Source organism: Sminthopsis crassicaudata, chromosome 5 (assembly GCF_048593235.1).
Source record: "Sminthopsis crassicaudata isolate SCR6 chromosome 5, ASM4859323v1, whole genome shotgun sequence".
Classification (NCBI taxonomy): Eukaryota; Metazoa; Chordata; class Mammalia; order Dasyuromorphia; family Dasyuridae; genus Sminthopsis; species Sminthopsis crassicaudata.
The window spans coordinates 19,290,455-19,305,468 of NC_133621.1; the positions used below are offsets into that span (position 1 = coordinate 19,290,455).

The following is a 15,014-nucleotide window of genomic DNA, read 5'->3' on the forward strand; positions in this document are numbered from 1 at the left end:
GCTTCCCCCAGCCCTCACCTGATCTGAGCTAGCTGAAAAGCCCGCCAGAACTGGGTACCGCCCATCATCTTTTGGGTATAAAAGAAATAAGCTGGAACGCCCTCATTGCAGGAGCCCTCCCAGCCAACACATGGTATCCTTCCAGCCATGTAAGGGTCCCTGCCCGCCCAGCGGCCACCTCTGGCCCTGGTGTCTTTCTAACTGAGCTTTACTTCCAAATTCCTACAATAAACCTTTTATTTATCAATCTAGGTTTTCGGGCCTGTAAATTCATTTACAAGGGACACTGCGCCTCATGGGATCTATGCGCCGAGAAATGGGGTTCCCCCTTTCCTTTCCCTCATTAAGATGATTAGGAAACACTTAACTGTATATCAGGTATTAGCTAGGGATACAAGTGCAAAGGAAACAATCATTGCTTGCAGTGAACTTACATTCTTTTGGGTTAGACGAGTGCATAACAAAATATATATGGCGTAAAATCAATAAATAGAAATGTGCACAAAATAGTTAAAAGTAAGGTTGTTTGGAAAAGGGAAATCAGCAGAGGCTCCACACAGAAAACATGGCCCCTAAGCTGCAGCTTAAGGAAGAGAAGGATTCTGAGACAATGCATTCCAGGAATGGGGGAGGGGGATGGACAGTGCAAAGCCACCAGAGTAGAGCTAGAGCGTCCATTTGTGAGGAACTGAGAAAAGGCCACTTGGACTGGATCACAGAGTGATAAAGGTGACAACCTACAGTGAGCCTCAGAAAATTGGTTGGGGTTGGGTTTTATGTGACTTTAAAGGCTAAATCAAGAAGTTTGAATTTGATCCCGGATACAAAAGAAAGCCTCTGCAATCCATTGAGTCTGAGGTGTGTGTGACTTGGTCAGATCTGCACTTAAGGAAAAAAGTACTTTGATAGCCATGTGCAAGGTGGATTGTAATGGAGAAAGCCTTAAGCCTGGGAGACCAATATGAGCATTGCATATGCTGTCTGATTCTGTTGAGGGATTGGTTAGTTGCTTCAAAAGATGGCCCTCAGGAAGGGAGAAGGAATATATTTAGAAAACAAAATATAGAGCAAATTAGAACAAATATAGGTACTGAGCACTCTTTTAAGAATGATTTAAATTTTTTTAAAAATTTCACCCCTGGCCCTATTATAAAAAGCACCTCCTCTTAGTAGTTTCTAATTTTTTTTTTTTTTAAACACTGTCTTTTTCTATTCAGTTTGGATATTCATTTTGTATGAATGTTATGCTGTGTAACATTGTTAGTCTAAGCCTCATTTTTGCTTTCTGGTTTTCTTAGCTGTTCTTGCCAGAGTCCTTATCCTAGAATAGTAATCATGTTTTAGATTACATCATACTCTGAGCTACTGGTTTTGACTGCTGTTTCTTGCTTTTCTAGTCTGTATCTACTGACCTATTCTTATGTTTTTTTAAACTGTTACCACATAGTTTTGTTGACTGTTGCTATATAATGTAATTTGAGATTTGCCCCTATTTGTATCCCCAGCATTAGTACAGTCCTGGCATAAAGTAAGTGCTTGTTGATTGATAATGCCATATTCTCTTTAGAGTTTTTCTAATTTCCTATGAGATTTTTATCTTTCAAATGAATATTATTTTGATTGATTTATCCCTAAATCTCTACAATGATTTAGATATTATCATTTTTATTATATTGATATGGCTTAACCATGATCTGTGAATAGATTTCCAATTATTTCTGTCTTTCTTGCTTTGAAGAGTGACTTTAATTGTATTTCTATAAATCTTGTATATTTTTGGTAGATTAAAACTCAGATACTTTATATATTTTTGTAATTATTTTGGATAGAATTCCATTTACTGCTCAATCCTAACTCTCATTTTAAAAGGTGGGGAATGGGGGGCTAGGTCCTGGATTATCCCAGGTCTGGTATCTGGGGAGAGACCTTAGACCTGGGAGAAAAAGAGAAAGAACTCAGGAGGCAGAGTCTGGATATTCTTTCTGCCAAAGACATTTTTTCCCCCTTACTGGGAAAGGTGGGGCCACCAAAAAAATGCTTCCTATATGGTTATATAGTTTTATTTATTATTTGAATAATAACAGTTGGCATTTAGATAGTGCCAACTTAATGTGCCTGGCACTATGCTAAGCACTGTACAAATATTATTTCTTTTGATCTTCACAATAAACCTAAGAGGTAAGTATTATTAGCCTTGTTTTATAGTTGAGGGAACTGAGGCAAAGAGGTTAAGTGACTTGCTTAAGATTACACATCTAGTAAGTATCGAGGTCAAATTTGAATTTAGCTTTCCTGGATTCCAGACCCAGAATTCTATTATGCTGGTCCCACTGAACTGCCTTTATAGGCATTATATGTGATTATAGCAGAGCATAAAGTAGACGAGAAACAATGAAACAGTAATTTTTGAATCAGATTATGAATCTTTAAAGTAACAATTTGTAGTCAAATTTCAAGAATAGGGAACTCTCTTAGAAGTAAGAAAATAGTAAAGCAACAAATGGGCATTTCTCCAGAGAAAACTATAAACTGACTGAGGGATAATGTTGGAGATCAGGGCTAGGCCCATAGCAAGTCAACATTTTTGTAAGCAAACAGGAATAGGAAGCAAATAGTCACCAGACTTTTATTAAGCACCTACTATGTGTCAGGTGCTAAAGACAAAAATGAAAATCCTGCTTTCATGGAGTTTACATTATGTATGGGTAAACATACACATGTATATATGCCTCTTAGTCTATATAGATACATAAATATATGTAACATGCAAATATATATGTATGTATGCATAAGGTAGTTTGTTGGGGGAAGAGCAAGGGAAAAATTATATATGGAAAGTGATGTGAGCTGACTTTGAAGGAAGTGAGCAGTTTTAAGAAGTGATCTCACTTTACTTTAGCAGATGACACTAATCTTTCTCATATAGAACTAGGCCAAAGGGATAAGCTAGGAGATCTCTTCATTCTCTTTGTGGACTAATGCATTTAAGGGAAATAATCCAAACAGGGCTTAGGGAACCAATGTAAGGAAGGGAGTACCTGTATTGATGAGGTCATAACTACATTGCAATATAATTGAACCTGCCTTTTAAAAATGATTTTAAAATCGATTTGTCTTTGCACTTCCAGTTGTGAGCTCAAAGGGTATGTCCTATAGCCTTGAATCTCATTTTCCTAATTTATAATAATGGCATGATAACTTCGTTATCTGTATGTGGGGTTTGGTAGCATCACATGAGATGATGGCTACAAATTGCTTTATAGATTATAGAGAAATACACAAATGACAGGTATTATTGCTTGATTAATTCAACAAGCATTTATTGAGAACCTATTGTGAAGTACTGTGCTCAGTGCTGGAGCTAGAAAGACAAAATCAAAAATAAGCTCTGCCTTCAAGGAACTTACATTTTGGGGGGAAGTATAATAGAGGAGAAAATAATCAATAAACTGATGTTAAAATATAAAATATTAATAGGTTCATTTTGTGCGTCTGAAATTATAGTGAATAGTTTTCTCATTTTTGATTAGCAGATTAAAGTACTTCAAGATCTTATCAAGATCTTACTTTAGAGAAATAAGGAATATTAGTTATTGAGAAGCAAATGCCCGTAGCATTACTTTTACTTATTTTATCTATTGCACATGGAGGGAGGTAAATTGAAAATATAATTTTAAGAATGGTTTAAATAAGTGTGGATAATAGATCCATAAGATTATTAAAGGAAACAGGATATTTGGGGTACATCCTTAATCTTTGGGTGTGGAAGACAATTGTACCCTTTTATGACATCTCCTGTAGGACCACTATCAGAGACAGAATACTGGATCTGCATGAACCTGGTGTGGCATTTCTAAAGTTGTTAAAATAAGGTATGTGTAACTGTTTTAAACACTATGAAGAAAAATGCTTACAGAAAAGGAGATCAGGAGATATAGGTTCTATAATCTTGTGCTTTAAGAAATGATGAAAGGGTTTCTGAGCAATATGTAAAAATTTGTATGTACTGATGCAGAGTGAAACGTACAGAATCCAGAAAACAATTTAATATAATAATTACAGTATTATAAGGACACACAATTTTGGAAGACTTAGGAATTCTCATTAACAAAATGACCAACCATGATTCTAGAGGACTCAAGATTCTACTCATCTCCACATAGAGAACTGATAGACTCAGAGTACAGGTTGAGATCTAATTTTTTTGGCCATGGTTAATGTGGCTCAAAGTATAAAAACAAAACAAAAACTTATTTTTGCTTGCAATACGAGTTTTGGGTTTTTTTTTTTTTTTTTCTTAATTGGGGAGGGGGTGTGAGGGAAAAAATGTTCATCTGAAAATAAAATTTAATTTAAAAAATAGAGGTTATGGTACCATTTCAGTCTAACAATAAATATTAAGTGTTTTCCTTGAATTGGGCACTGTGCTAAGTACTGTGGATACTATGTTTTGCTTACTGATGGAATCAAAAGACAACCCTCAAGAAACTTACAGTCTAGTTGGAGACAACATGAACATATCTATGCACAAATAAGTTGCAGGAAGGGTAAATTAAAGCTAATTAACAGAGGGGATGTTGTAACATTAAGAGATTGGAAAATATTTCTTGTACATAGTGGCATTTTAACTGATACTTGAAGAAAGCCAAAAGGTGGAGATGACAAGGTTAGTGTCACTAGGCTGTAGAGTATGTCGAGGAGAGTAAGGAATAAGAAGATAGAAAGGTAAGGAGAGCATAAGTTATGAAGATTTCATCTGTAAAATGGGGATAATAATAGCATAGATAAAATTTGAGTTTTTTGAGATTAGGGGAGGCATAGGCATGTTTGTGGGCTGTAGAGAAGCAGTAGTAGATAGAGTTAGATTGAGGATTATTCAGAGAGGGAATGATAGAGGAGTCTGCTGGAAAATATTTTTTTAATGGGATCACTTGTACATGTTAGAAGGGATTTTTTTGCCTTGGTAAGAAAAACCACCTCATATGGAAGAATAGAGAGTGAGAGAGTAGAGGAAGCTTTCAGAGTGATGTGAGAGGAGGAGGGGAAAAAGTGAACTCTTAGAGAATAATCTCAATTTTTTCAATGAAATGTGAGATAAGGTTCTTAGCTGAGAGGATAGGGGAAAAGGGGAGCTATGGACAATTTGAGGAAGCATGAGCTAGTCTAAAAAAGTCACTGTTGAATTGGGAAAGTGAGTCAGGGGGGTGCTAAAAAAATTACTGTGTTATAGTGAAGGTCCAGTTGAGATTATGTAACAGAATTTGTAAAGGACGCAGTCAGCAACTTTGTGATTTTTTTTTTTTTTTCCTAGTTTTATTCATAGAATGTGTATAAGACAGAGGATGGTGGTAGTAATCCAGGATGGAGGCTTGGTGGGACAAGAGACTTGAAACAAGACAACCATATAGAATTGAACTGATTCACCAAGGGATAAAAATAAAGAAGGAAGGAGAGTGTGGGGATGATAGCCTGAGCAATATAGCAATTTGAACTCGAAGTTGAGGACACAGAACAAGGTTAGAGCCAAATAGTCGACTCATTGCATGAAACACTGATTGGGAATCAGAATTTCACTTTTAGGTTCAAACTTTCTGCTGACTCTCTGTTCCTGGGCAAGTTACTTCACCACTTTCTCCTTCAGTTTCCTCATCTATGAAATGGGAATGATAATAGCATTTGCAATCCAGGGTTGTTGGGGGAACAAAATGAAATAATATTTGTAGAGCTCTTTGCAAATTTTAAGCACTATAAAGACTACAGGGGGAGGGGGTGCAAGTCAGAGGGAGAGGTGGAATGATGACAGATTATGATCACATAAGGGAATTTCCAAATTCATCTCTATGTGGATCTGTGGTGGGATAGAGGAACAGGTCTTGGGAAATGAAGTTGAGGAACTGTGTTTAGTGGGGAGATTTATGTATGTTGAAGTCCCGTGGTATGAGGAAAAGTTATTGAGGAACATGTTAGAAGGAGAGAGAGCCTAGAAATGGCAGTGAAGAATGAGGCATTTTCCATCTCCTTCCATGACCAGTGAGAACATTAGAAAGTGTGAATAAAAGGCAACCAGTGCTAGAAAGTGTGGCAAGAGGAATTGTGTCATGAAGAAGGACCCATATTTCAAAGAATGCAGGAAAGGAAAAGATTGTAGTTTGTTACCAATGGAGGAGATTTTCTGGAATCCTGTGGGAAGAGTGGGTAGCTTTAGAATGGGCTTGGTGGACTGGAAATGACAACTAGGAGATGGTAGGAGGGAGAGTGAGCAGAAAGGGGAGTAGGGAAAGATCCTTGGGCAAGGGGAAGCCCGGGTGTGACATGGATAGGCAATCACCTCCTGCAGCAGGTTGGGTAGTTTGCTGTCATTCTCACCTCACCAATGCTCCACCTTTTCTCAGCAAGGGAATTCTCTTTACATCTAAAGGCTTCTTGAGAGTTTTCGATCCCACTTGGTCTATCTTTCTCAATGAAAGGAGATCATACCTTCCTTTGTCTGAATCCTTTGAAATCTGTTCTCCTAAAAGTTAGGGTAGATGGCAGACTCGGCTCAGCTTTCTCCTCCTTCAAAACCACAGATTCTAATGGAGTTATTACTTCTCTTTTTCTTTATCCCAAGGTTCCCATCATTTCCCCTTTTGTAAGCAGAAGCATTTTGGAAAACATTACAAGCCTGGGACAGAAACCTGATACAGTAGCATTAGGATATACATTAATGATCTGGGAGTTTGCTAGAGCTTTTTCTCTATTTTAGAGCAGGTTATAATTTCTTGATTTATTTTGATGATAATCCCATCCTTCAGAAGGAAGCAAATCCAACCAAGCTAACTTCAATTGTCACCAATGAGAAAACATTGTTCTGCTTCTACCAACATTGATTTTTATGCCCATACCTATAACCATACTCCTCCCTTCTCTTTCCTAGTATATTCATTTAGTATACAATGTCATAGTACTTTCTCTCCCCTTTTTTCACTTCTCCTGTTCCTTGTTTTTTGCATGAGATATTTTTCCAGAGCCATATTTTAGTCAGGTGACTCATCTTGCCACATCTCAGTGATACCTGTAAAATCATCTTTGCCTTCTTTCAATAAGCATCTTCACCTTTGTGTGCTTCTATGTAGAGATTTAGAGCCATCAGTTTTTACTAAAGCTGATTCCTTTTAAAATTTTGTTTCCTATTAATTTATAGGTATCACTACTTATACTTTTCCTTATGTTGTGGCTACGGACTATGATCCTTTTCCATTTAAAATTCTTTTGGTAAGATATGCAGATACATTCTTATTAGTCCATGGTGTAAGTGTTTATTCATCTCAGGCTCAGTATGTCATTTCTATATTTTAAGCTGTGATTTAGTAATCCAAATCTCTAAATCCTGTTCCCACACTTCTTAACCAGTTGTTCATTTCCCAAATCTTTTTGTAAGTAAACAATTATTCCTTATTTTATCTTTATTATGTGTGTGTGCATGTACACACACACAAAAAAAAAATTCAATTTTTTTTTTTATTGGAGTTACTGAAAATAGATCTTAGTGTAAGAATGAATTTTGTTAATGGCCTTTCAAACAGGTGTTTTCATATTCAAGTTTAAAGTCAGAGACAGAGCTGCTTTGGGAAGCACAAATAGAAATCCTTAATTTGGAAGAAATTAGAAAGGACAGAAAAATCTCTGTAATTAGGAGCTTTAGTGACTTAAAGTGAGATTGAGTAGTTTTTTCCATATGGAAACTGTAATAGTTGGGGGGAAATCAGGGTCTACAGTCAGTAGCATTTAGTCATCTGGAATCCATAGAGACTATGAATCTGTCTGATAGAACTTTAGCAGGTATCAGATGTTTTCTATGAAATGTTCTTTAAAACTAGGTCTAACTCCAGTAGGAGGGAAAAAAAAGAAAAGTAGCATCATTTTGTTAACCTAGGATAGAAGTTAGTTGCTTGCTTCACAAACAAGAGCCTAATACATTATTTTTCAAACTCTAACTTCCTAGTTATTAGTGATTAAGCAAGCAAGATTCTGTCGTTTCTTGAGAGGCAACACAATGTAGTAGAAACATAGCAAAGCTTATAGTCAGGTGATGACTGCTTTTGGATCTCACATCTTAAACTTTCTAATTGTGTGATCCTGGGCAAGTCACTTTGCTTCTCTGAACCTTCATTTTCTTGACAGTAATGATGATGATAGCTAACATTTCTATAGCACCAGCTGGTGAAAAAAATGTTTATTAAGTTTCTTCTACATGCCAGACTCTGTGCTAAACTGGGAAAATAAAGAAAGGTAAAAGAATCCCTGCCCTTAAAGAGCTCACATCTAATGAGAGAAGACATCTAAAACAGTTAAGTACATATAAGCTCTATACAGGATAACTTGAAGATAATTAACAGAAGGAAAGAATTAAAAGGGTTGGGAAAAGTTTCTTGTAGAAGATGAGATTTTAGCTGATATTGAAGGAAGCCAAGGAATCCAAGAGGCAGACATGAGAAGACAGAGTTCCAGGCATGAAAGAGTTCCAATGAATATGTGTGAAGTTGAGAAATGAAATGTTTCATTCAGGGATAAGCCAGGAAGCCAATGTTACTGCATCAGAGTGCTTGGTAGGGGATTGATATGAGAAATAAGAAGAGTGAAAAGGTAGAAGAGGCTATGAAGGACTTTGAAAGCCAAACAGGGTTTTATATTTGGTCCTATAGCTTATTGGGTAGTGCTTGAGAGGGGCATCACTTTGTCAAATGAATGGAGGTGGGGAGAGACTAGAGACAGGAAGACAATTACTGCATTAGTCCATAAGTGAGGTGATAAGTGCCTCTCCCAGGTTGCTGGCTGTGTTATAAAGGTAAAATTAATAGGATTTATCAACTGGTTGGATATGAGAGATGAGAGGAGTGAAGAAACATGAATTGACATCTAGGTTGAAAACCTGGGGGATTGGGAGAATGATGGTACCTTGGACACCAGTGGAGGGTTTGGAAAAAATGATATGTTTTGAAGATGTTGAGTTTAAACTGACTCTGAGGCATCTAATCTAAATGTCTAAGATAGAACACTGGAAATTAGGAGAGCGATTAGGGCTAGATAGAGAAATAGGAGAATTATCTTGGAGAAGTTTTAGTTGAAATCATGGAAGTTGAGATCAAGTGAAATAGTTTAGGAGAAGGGGCCTGGGACAGAGCTTTGGGAGACAGCCTTGGTTAACAGGGGGATCTAGATGAAGATCCAAGAAAAGAGACTGAGAACAATTGGTCAGAAAGGTAGGAAGGGAACAAGAAGAGAGCATTAAGAACAAGAGGATAATTGGTGATGTAGAGGGAGAGGAGAGGAAATACAGGAATCAACTAGAGACAGTCTTCTTTGGGAGTTTAGACAAAAAAAAGAGAAGAGATAAAAGGACAGTAGTAAGCAGGGGTGAATGGATCAGGTAAGAATTTTTGAGATTGGGGAAGACATGGACAAGTTTGTAAGCAGTAGAGAAGCGACCAATAGACAGGCAGAGATTGAAGATAGGATAATTAAAAACAATCTAATGGAGAAGACAGGATGTAACAGGATTCCTTTTACAAGAAGGACCATTCCTTCTTGTAAGGCAGGTGATAGAAATCATCTTAGTAATGGTAGGTGATGAGAAAAGAGAGAGCTTTTAGTGACTGACCTCAACTTTTTCCAGTAAAAATATAAAGCCAGGTTTTCAGATAAGGGGATAGGGACAAAGGGGAGTAATAGAAGATATAAAAGGGATAAAAAGAGTGGATAAAAACATTTCATGGATGAAAAAATGAGTTAATTAGATATTTAAAAGTTGAGATTATGTAACATTTTTAGTGGTTTTGTCACTACAGTCTATATGGTCTTCCTTCTTTCCCCTCCCCCTAGCTTCATACATTAGAATATATATTGGGATTGAGAATATTCCAGAGTTGGGGCTTTACAGGGCAAAATGGGATAAGGAGGCAAGAGATTCAAAAGAAGACAATTTAGAAATGAACTGGTTTACCTGGGATCAGGCTAGGGAAGGGAGTATAGTCAGTACAGAAGTGATAGCCTGGGAGAGAACTGAGAAATTGAGGGATTTCGGGTCATGGGGAGAAAGAAAATTAAGCTTTAGGGTTGCAGAGGGAGAGGTGGAAAAACAACATATTGTGGTCAGATAAAGGAATTTCAGAGTTCATGAATATGGAAGGGATGCATTATGGGTGATGTCAAGATCAAGGGTATGAATGAGGAACAAGGAGGAATGATGACTGGAGATTCAGAATTACTGGGGGTGACAGGGAAGGGAGTGAAGGATAGGTTAGTGATGTCCATTGGGGCTCACCCTGAGGGAGCTTTAAAGTTCACAAAATGCTTTATATGTATTTATATAAATATATGTATATGTGTACACACATATTCCCTTGATTCTCAAAATAGACTTGTCATATACATGCTATTATTATCTCCATTTGACAGATTAAGAAACTGTTTGAATCCATGGTTAGTACTTTAAGTGTAAAACATAAAAAAGAAAACAAGACTACAAAATATAACTACGTTATAATAGCAAGCAGTTGAAGAATGGCCAGATTATGGAGTATTAGAGAGAGAGAGGGGATATGATACAGGGAATTAGTTTTTTTAATACAAAAAAAATTTCAAATGTTTAGTATGAATACTTTAAAATTCCAATAAATAACTTTTATAAATTTGTGTCTAGGTGAAGATGGAGCTGGAAAAACAAGCTTGATTGGGAGAATCCAAGGAAGAGCTGAAGAGTGCAAGAAGGGGAGAGGGGCTGAGTATTTGTACTTGAGCATTCATGATGAGGACAGAGATGGTGAGTGGTGACTGCTGGTTTATACCAGTAACGTTCTTATTTAAATTAACAGAGATTCACATTGGAATCTGTCTTTTACTGTGAGACACTTCAGGAGAATGTTTTCCAGACTTTCTCTGCTCACTTATCTAGTCTATGGTACCAATCCCTGACTTAAAACAAAAATTGACTCATTGATGTTAGTGAATTTGCTAAATATGTACTTTGCTACCATCTCTTGTAGACGTGTCTGTGTGTAAATGGTAGAGGAGTGTGTACAGATGTATGCATTGGTAGTAGTGATTGGAAAATACAGAACCTGGGTCTCTAGCATCTGGTGTGTTTCAGAGAAGCCCATTGCTTAATGAATAGATGGCTACCTTAAAGATTATTTTTATTTTTACATTTCTTCTTGTGGAGTATACAAGAAATGTTTAAAAATGTTTTTATTTTGATGATAAGGTAATTTCATAAAAGTTTATGTATTTGCTAACTTTTTAAAGAACAATTTATAAAATATTATCAAAATTTATGTTTCATCTTGATACAGATCAAACAAGATGTAATGTATGGATCTTGGATGGGGACCTCTATCACAAAGGGCTCCTAAAATTTGCAATGGAAGCTGACTCTCTGAGAGACACTTTAGTTATTCTGGTTGTTGATATGTCAAAGCCTTGGACTGCTTTGGATTCTTTACAGAAATGGGCAAGTGTGGTGAGAGAACATATTGATAAGCTAAAAATCCCTCCTGAGGAAATGAAAGAAATGGAACAGAAATGTGAGTATTCTAGAATAATTTTTAAAATTTTATGTATGTATGTGCTGGTATTTAGATTTTCATGAGTGATATTTGGGAAATGGTTATCCAATTCATACTGCACTTTAAAAAAAAAATCCCATTCCCATGAATAATTATTTAGACAAGGACTTTGTTCCATTATACGAGGAAAATAAGTCTTAGCTCCCAGATTTCAAGGTGAAAGATTAGAATTTGCCCATGTGGCTTCATGTGCTAAGATTAAAAACTATATCGAATTTAAGAAAAAATCTTAAGTTTAAAGCTTAGCATCTGAATTTGTAGGTTTCTTCAGAATTACCCAGAATTCCATAATTATTGAGTGTTATTGTTCTATTACAGTTTGAAATCGTATTTAATCATATATTCATAATCATAGAACAAACCTTTAGTGACTGCTTTGTCCAGTCCCCTCATTTTAGAGGTAAGGAATCTGAGGCTTGCAGAAGTGATGTCAACCAGCCAGGCCAGGTCAGGTGTGCCTGGCGCCATTTGTTCACATGGGTATTAGAATAGTTCAGCTAACTAATTAGTGATTTCATTTCATAAAGTCACTTCTGTAATCTGTTACATTATTAAACGACATCCTAGACATCGTAATTGACAGTCTCCCTCTTCATTCTTGCGTTTGAGTGGCTCAGTGGTTTCTGTGATTGCTTTTTCTCTCAAGGACGGCCAGTTTGCTTAGCCTTGTGGGCTGCAAAGGTGAGCAGGAGGGAACTGCATGGTTTTGCTGCTACAATGCTAATTTTGTGTATTTGGCTCCTTGACTAAATTGGTGCAAGTGAGTGAGCTCAGCTTTCTCAAGACAAGACTGGAGGGGAAGTGGTAGCCCATAATATGAAAGGAACATTTACATTGCACTCGATGGGAAGTGCCTCTTACTGAATATCTCTTTTACAGACACCGAGATTCCTTAAAGGTCCATTTGGGATAACAAAGTGTTGAAAGGCCCGCTGAAAGTCATTGTTATAAATGTAAAGGTTTCCTGAGAGAAGAGGTCTGATTTGTGATTTATTATGAACAATTTTGAATCAGATCAATATCAAACTCTGCCACACTATAATAAATCTAGGAATTCATTTATCTGACAAAGCTATTCCAAGAACAAGATGCTAGGGCAGGAAATGCACATAGAACTAGTTTACATTCTTCTCATGAGAAAACCAAAGATCAACCAGGACTAATTTGTCTATCTCAGACTCTCAACACTGACCCCTCTGGGTCTTGAGGCATTGGAGAGGCAGGCAGAGGGGCAAGCAGGGAGCTGGAGAAGGAGGGCCAGGCACACCTCTTCTGCTTTCCCCTGGGACTCTAGAAGAAGCTTGGGTTTGCTTTTAGAAAAAATATTTTCCTAATGCCCTATCTCTTTCCTTCATTGTCATTTCCAGTGGTCTTGGCCTCTGTTAACAAAGTTGTAAAAGTGCTTTGCACATAAAAAAAATTTTTTTTTTTTGATGCTTGTTAAAATCAGAATAAAAAAAATTAAAATAAACAGAAGTAAGTATAATGAAGCAAAACAAATCTGTATATCAGCCACATTGAGCTGCAGGTTATTTAGCAGTAAAAATCACTGTTGCTCACTGTTCATGACTTCATTAATTTATTAGAATTAAATTAAAATTATTATTATGTATTAAATAATTATTAAAATATTTGTAAGACTGAAAACCTTGATTGTGTCTTTCCCGAAGCTTCTTTAGCTTAGTCCATAGGCTTCCCCATCCAAAACTAATCCAGAAGGAAATAGGAAAAAGAGGAAAGTAGCCAACTCTTTCTCTTTCATCCCTTCTCCCTTTCCTTATTGGAATGATAGATAGACTATTTCTAGAATATGAATTAATTTCTAGAAATTAATTTTAGGTTTTATTTCACTGTAATCTTTCCTACTAAGAATATATGAATGGAAAAAAAGAATATATGAATGAAAAACTTTTTAGAAGAAGTAAAATATATTCTCCCTTGTCAAATATGTACCTTTCTTCTGGAATTTTCTTCACTTTATAATCATGAGCCATCTTTTAATTTCCTTAGGGGGAAAAAAACAGCTCAAAATCATATGGAGCTTTAGTGTTTACAGAGACACTTTCCTCACTCATTTTGTGAGTCATAGTACTGTAATAATGATTAAGAGAAAATAGGATCAGAATGGTTAGGGGCTTTGCTTCTCATCACACAACTGGCAAAAGGGAAAGCCAAGTCTTGAATAAATGTCTTCAGATTCTCCATCTTTGTGTCCTTTATAAGTAAGAAATCTATTTTAGGATGGGGTATAATTCTAAGGAGTGTTATTTTAAAAATGGGCCTTTTAATTATTTACAGGTCAGTGGCTAATATAACTGGCAGATTTTGCTGGCCCATTTAAAAAGAAATGAGCCAGTTTCTATACATGCATGCATGTGTAAAAATAGTATTAGTAATCATAAAATGAATAAATAAATTTTTTGTTATTAAAATTGATAAGTTTCTTTCTCTAAAAGTGCTATTATTTTGGCATTTATTTTCATATTTATCTTTTATTTTGTGAAAGTAGAATTTAGAAAAGATATAAGTTAAGTGACTTGCCTACAGTATTTATTATTATTGATATTATGAAAAACAGTCTGGCATAGATGGATAAACCAGTTATTGATATTGATGATGAGTCTACCACTTTGTCCATTATGCCATTAGTCCCAAGCCACATTCTAAGATCATAAATTGTAGAGAAAGTGTCAGTCTGCATTGGTAGAGATCACTAATTCTTCCCTGAGAGTTTCCTACAGAGCCGTTTTTTTTTTTTTCCTGCTTTAATCACAAAGACAAAATGAGTACCAATACCCAGATCCTCTTCTCAATTTCAAGTCAAATGTTATACTTATCCTTTCAAGGATTAATGGTACATTATCTTTGTTCATTCATATCTCTTTTATAAGACATATTTCAAAAAGTGATAAATATTGATAAATATACTTAGTTCTCATGCCTGAATAAACATATTATTAGGAATATAAAAATGAAATCATCATGAACTATTATCATTTGCTTTTCAGTGATTAGAGATTTCCAAGAATATGTAGAACCTGGAGAAGATTTCCCAGGATCTCCACAGAGAAGAAGCACGTTACAGGAAGACCGAGATGACAGCGTCATGTTACCACTGGGCGCGGACACGCTGACGTATAATTTAGGTGTTCCAGTGCTCGTAGTTTGTACCAAGGTTGGTGTCCATGTCAGGGCCAGGAGTCTTTTGCTTTGAAGGATGTTTTTTTCCCTGGGAGAACTTGATTGCCCATGACAATCATCGTAGCCTAATGGAAAGATTTTCAAATTTGATTAAAATCTTAATCCTATTTAGGCTTTTAAAGGGAATATCATTTTATATTGTCACAGGAAGTCATTTGTGCCTTTACTTATTTTTGTAGCCAATACCATTATCCTATCCCAGAGTGGTTA

The 15,014-nt window shown here is 36.1% G+C and overlaps 1 protein-coding gene across 1 annotated transcript in view; it reads left to right on the forward strand.

Annotated features, from left to right (window-relative positions):
* Positions 1-15,014, forward strand: part of DYNC1LI1 (dynein cytoplasmic 1 light intermediate chain 1) — a 43,067-nt gene that overhangs the window by 12,586 nt on the left and 15,467 nt on the right. The window contains exons 3-5 of the mRNA XM_074267146.1: positions 10,682-10,801; positions 11,331-11,561; positions 14,612-14,778. Coding sequence (XP_074123247.1) covers positions 10,682-10,801; positions 11,331-11,561; positions 14,612-14,778 — 518 coding nt within the window. The remainder of the gene's footprint in view (positions 1-10,681; positions 10,802-11,330; positions 11,562-14,611; positions 14,779-15,014) is intronic.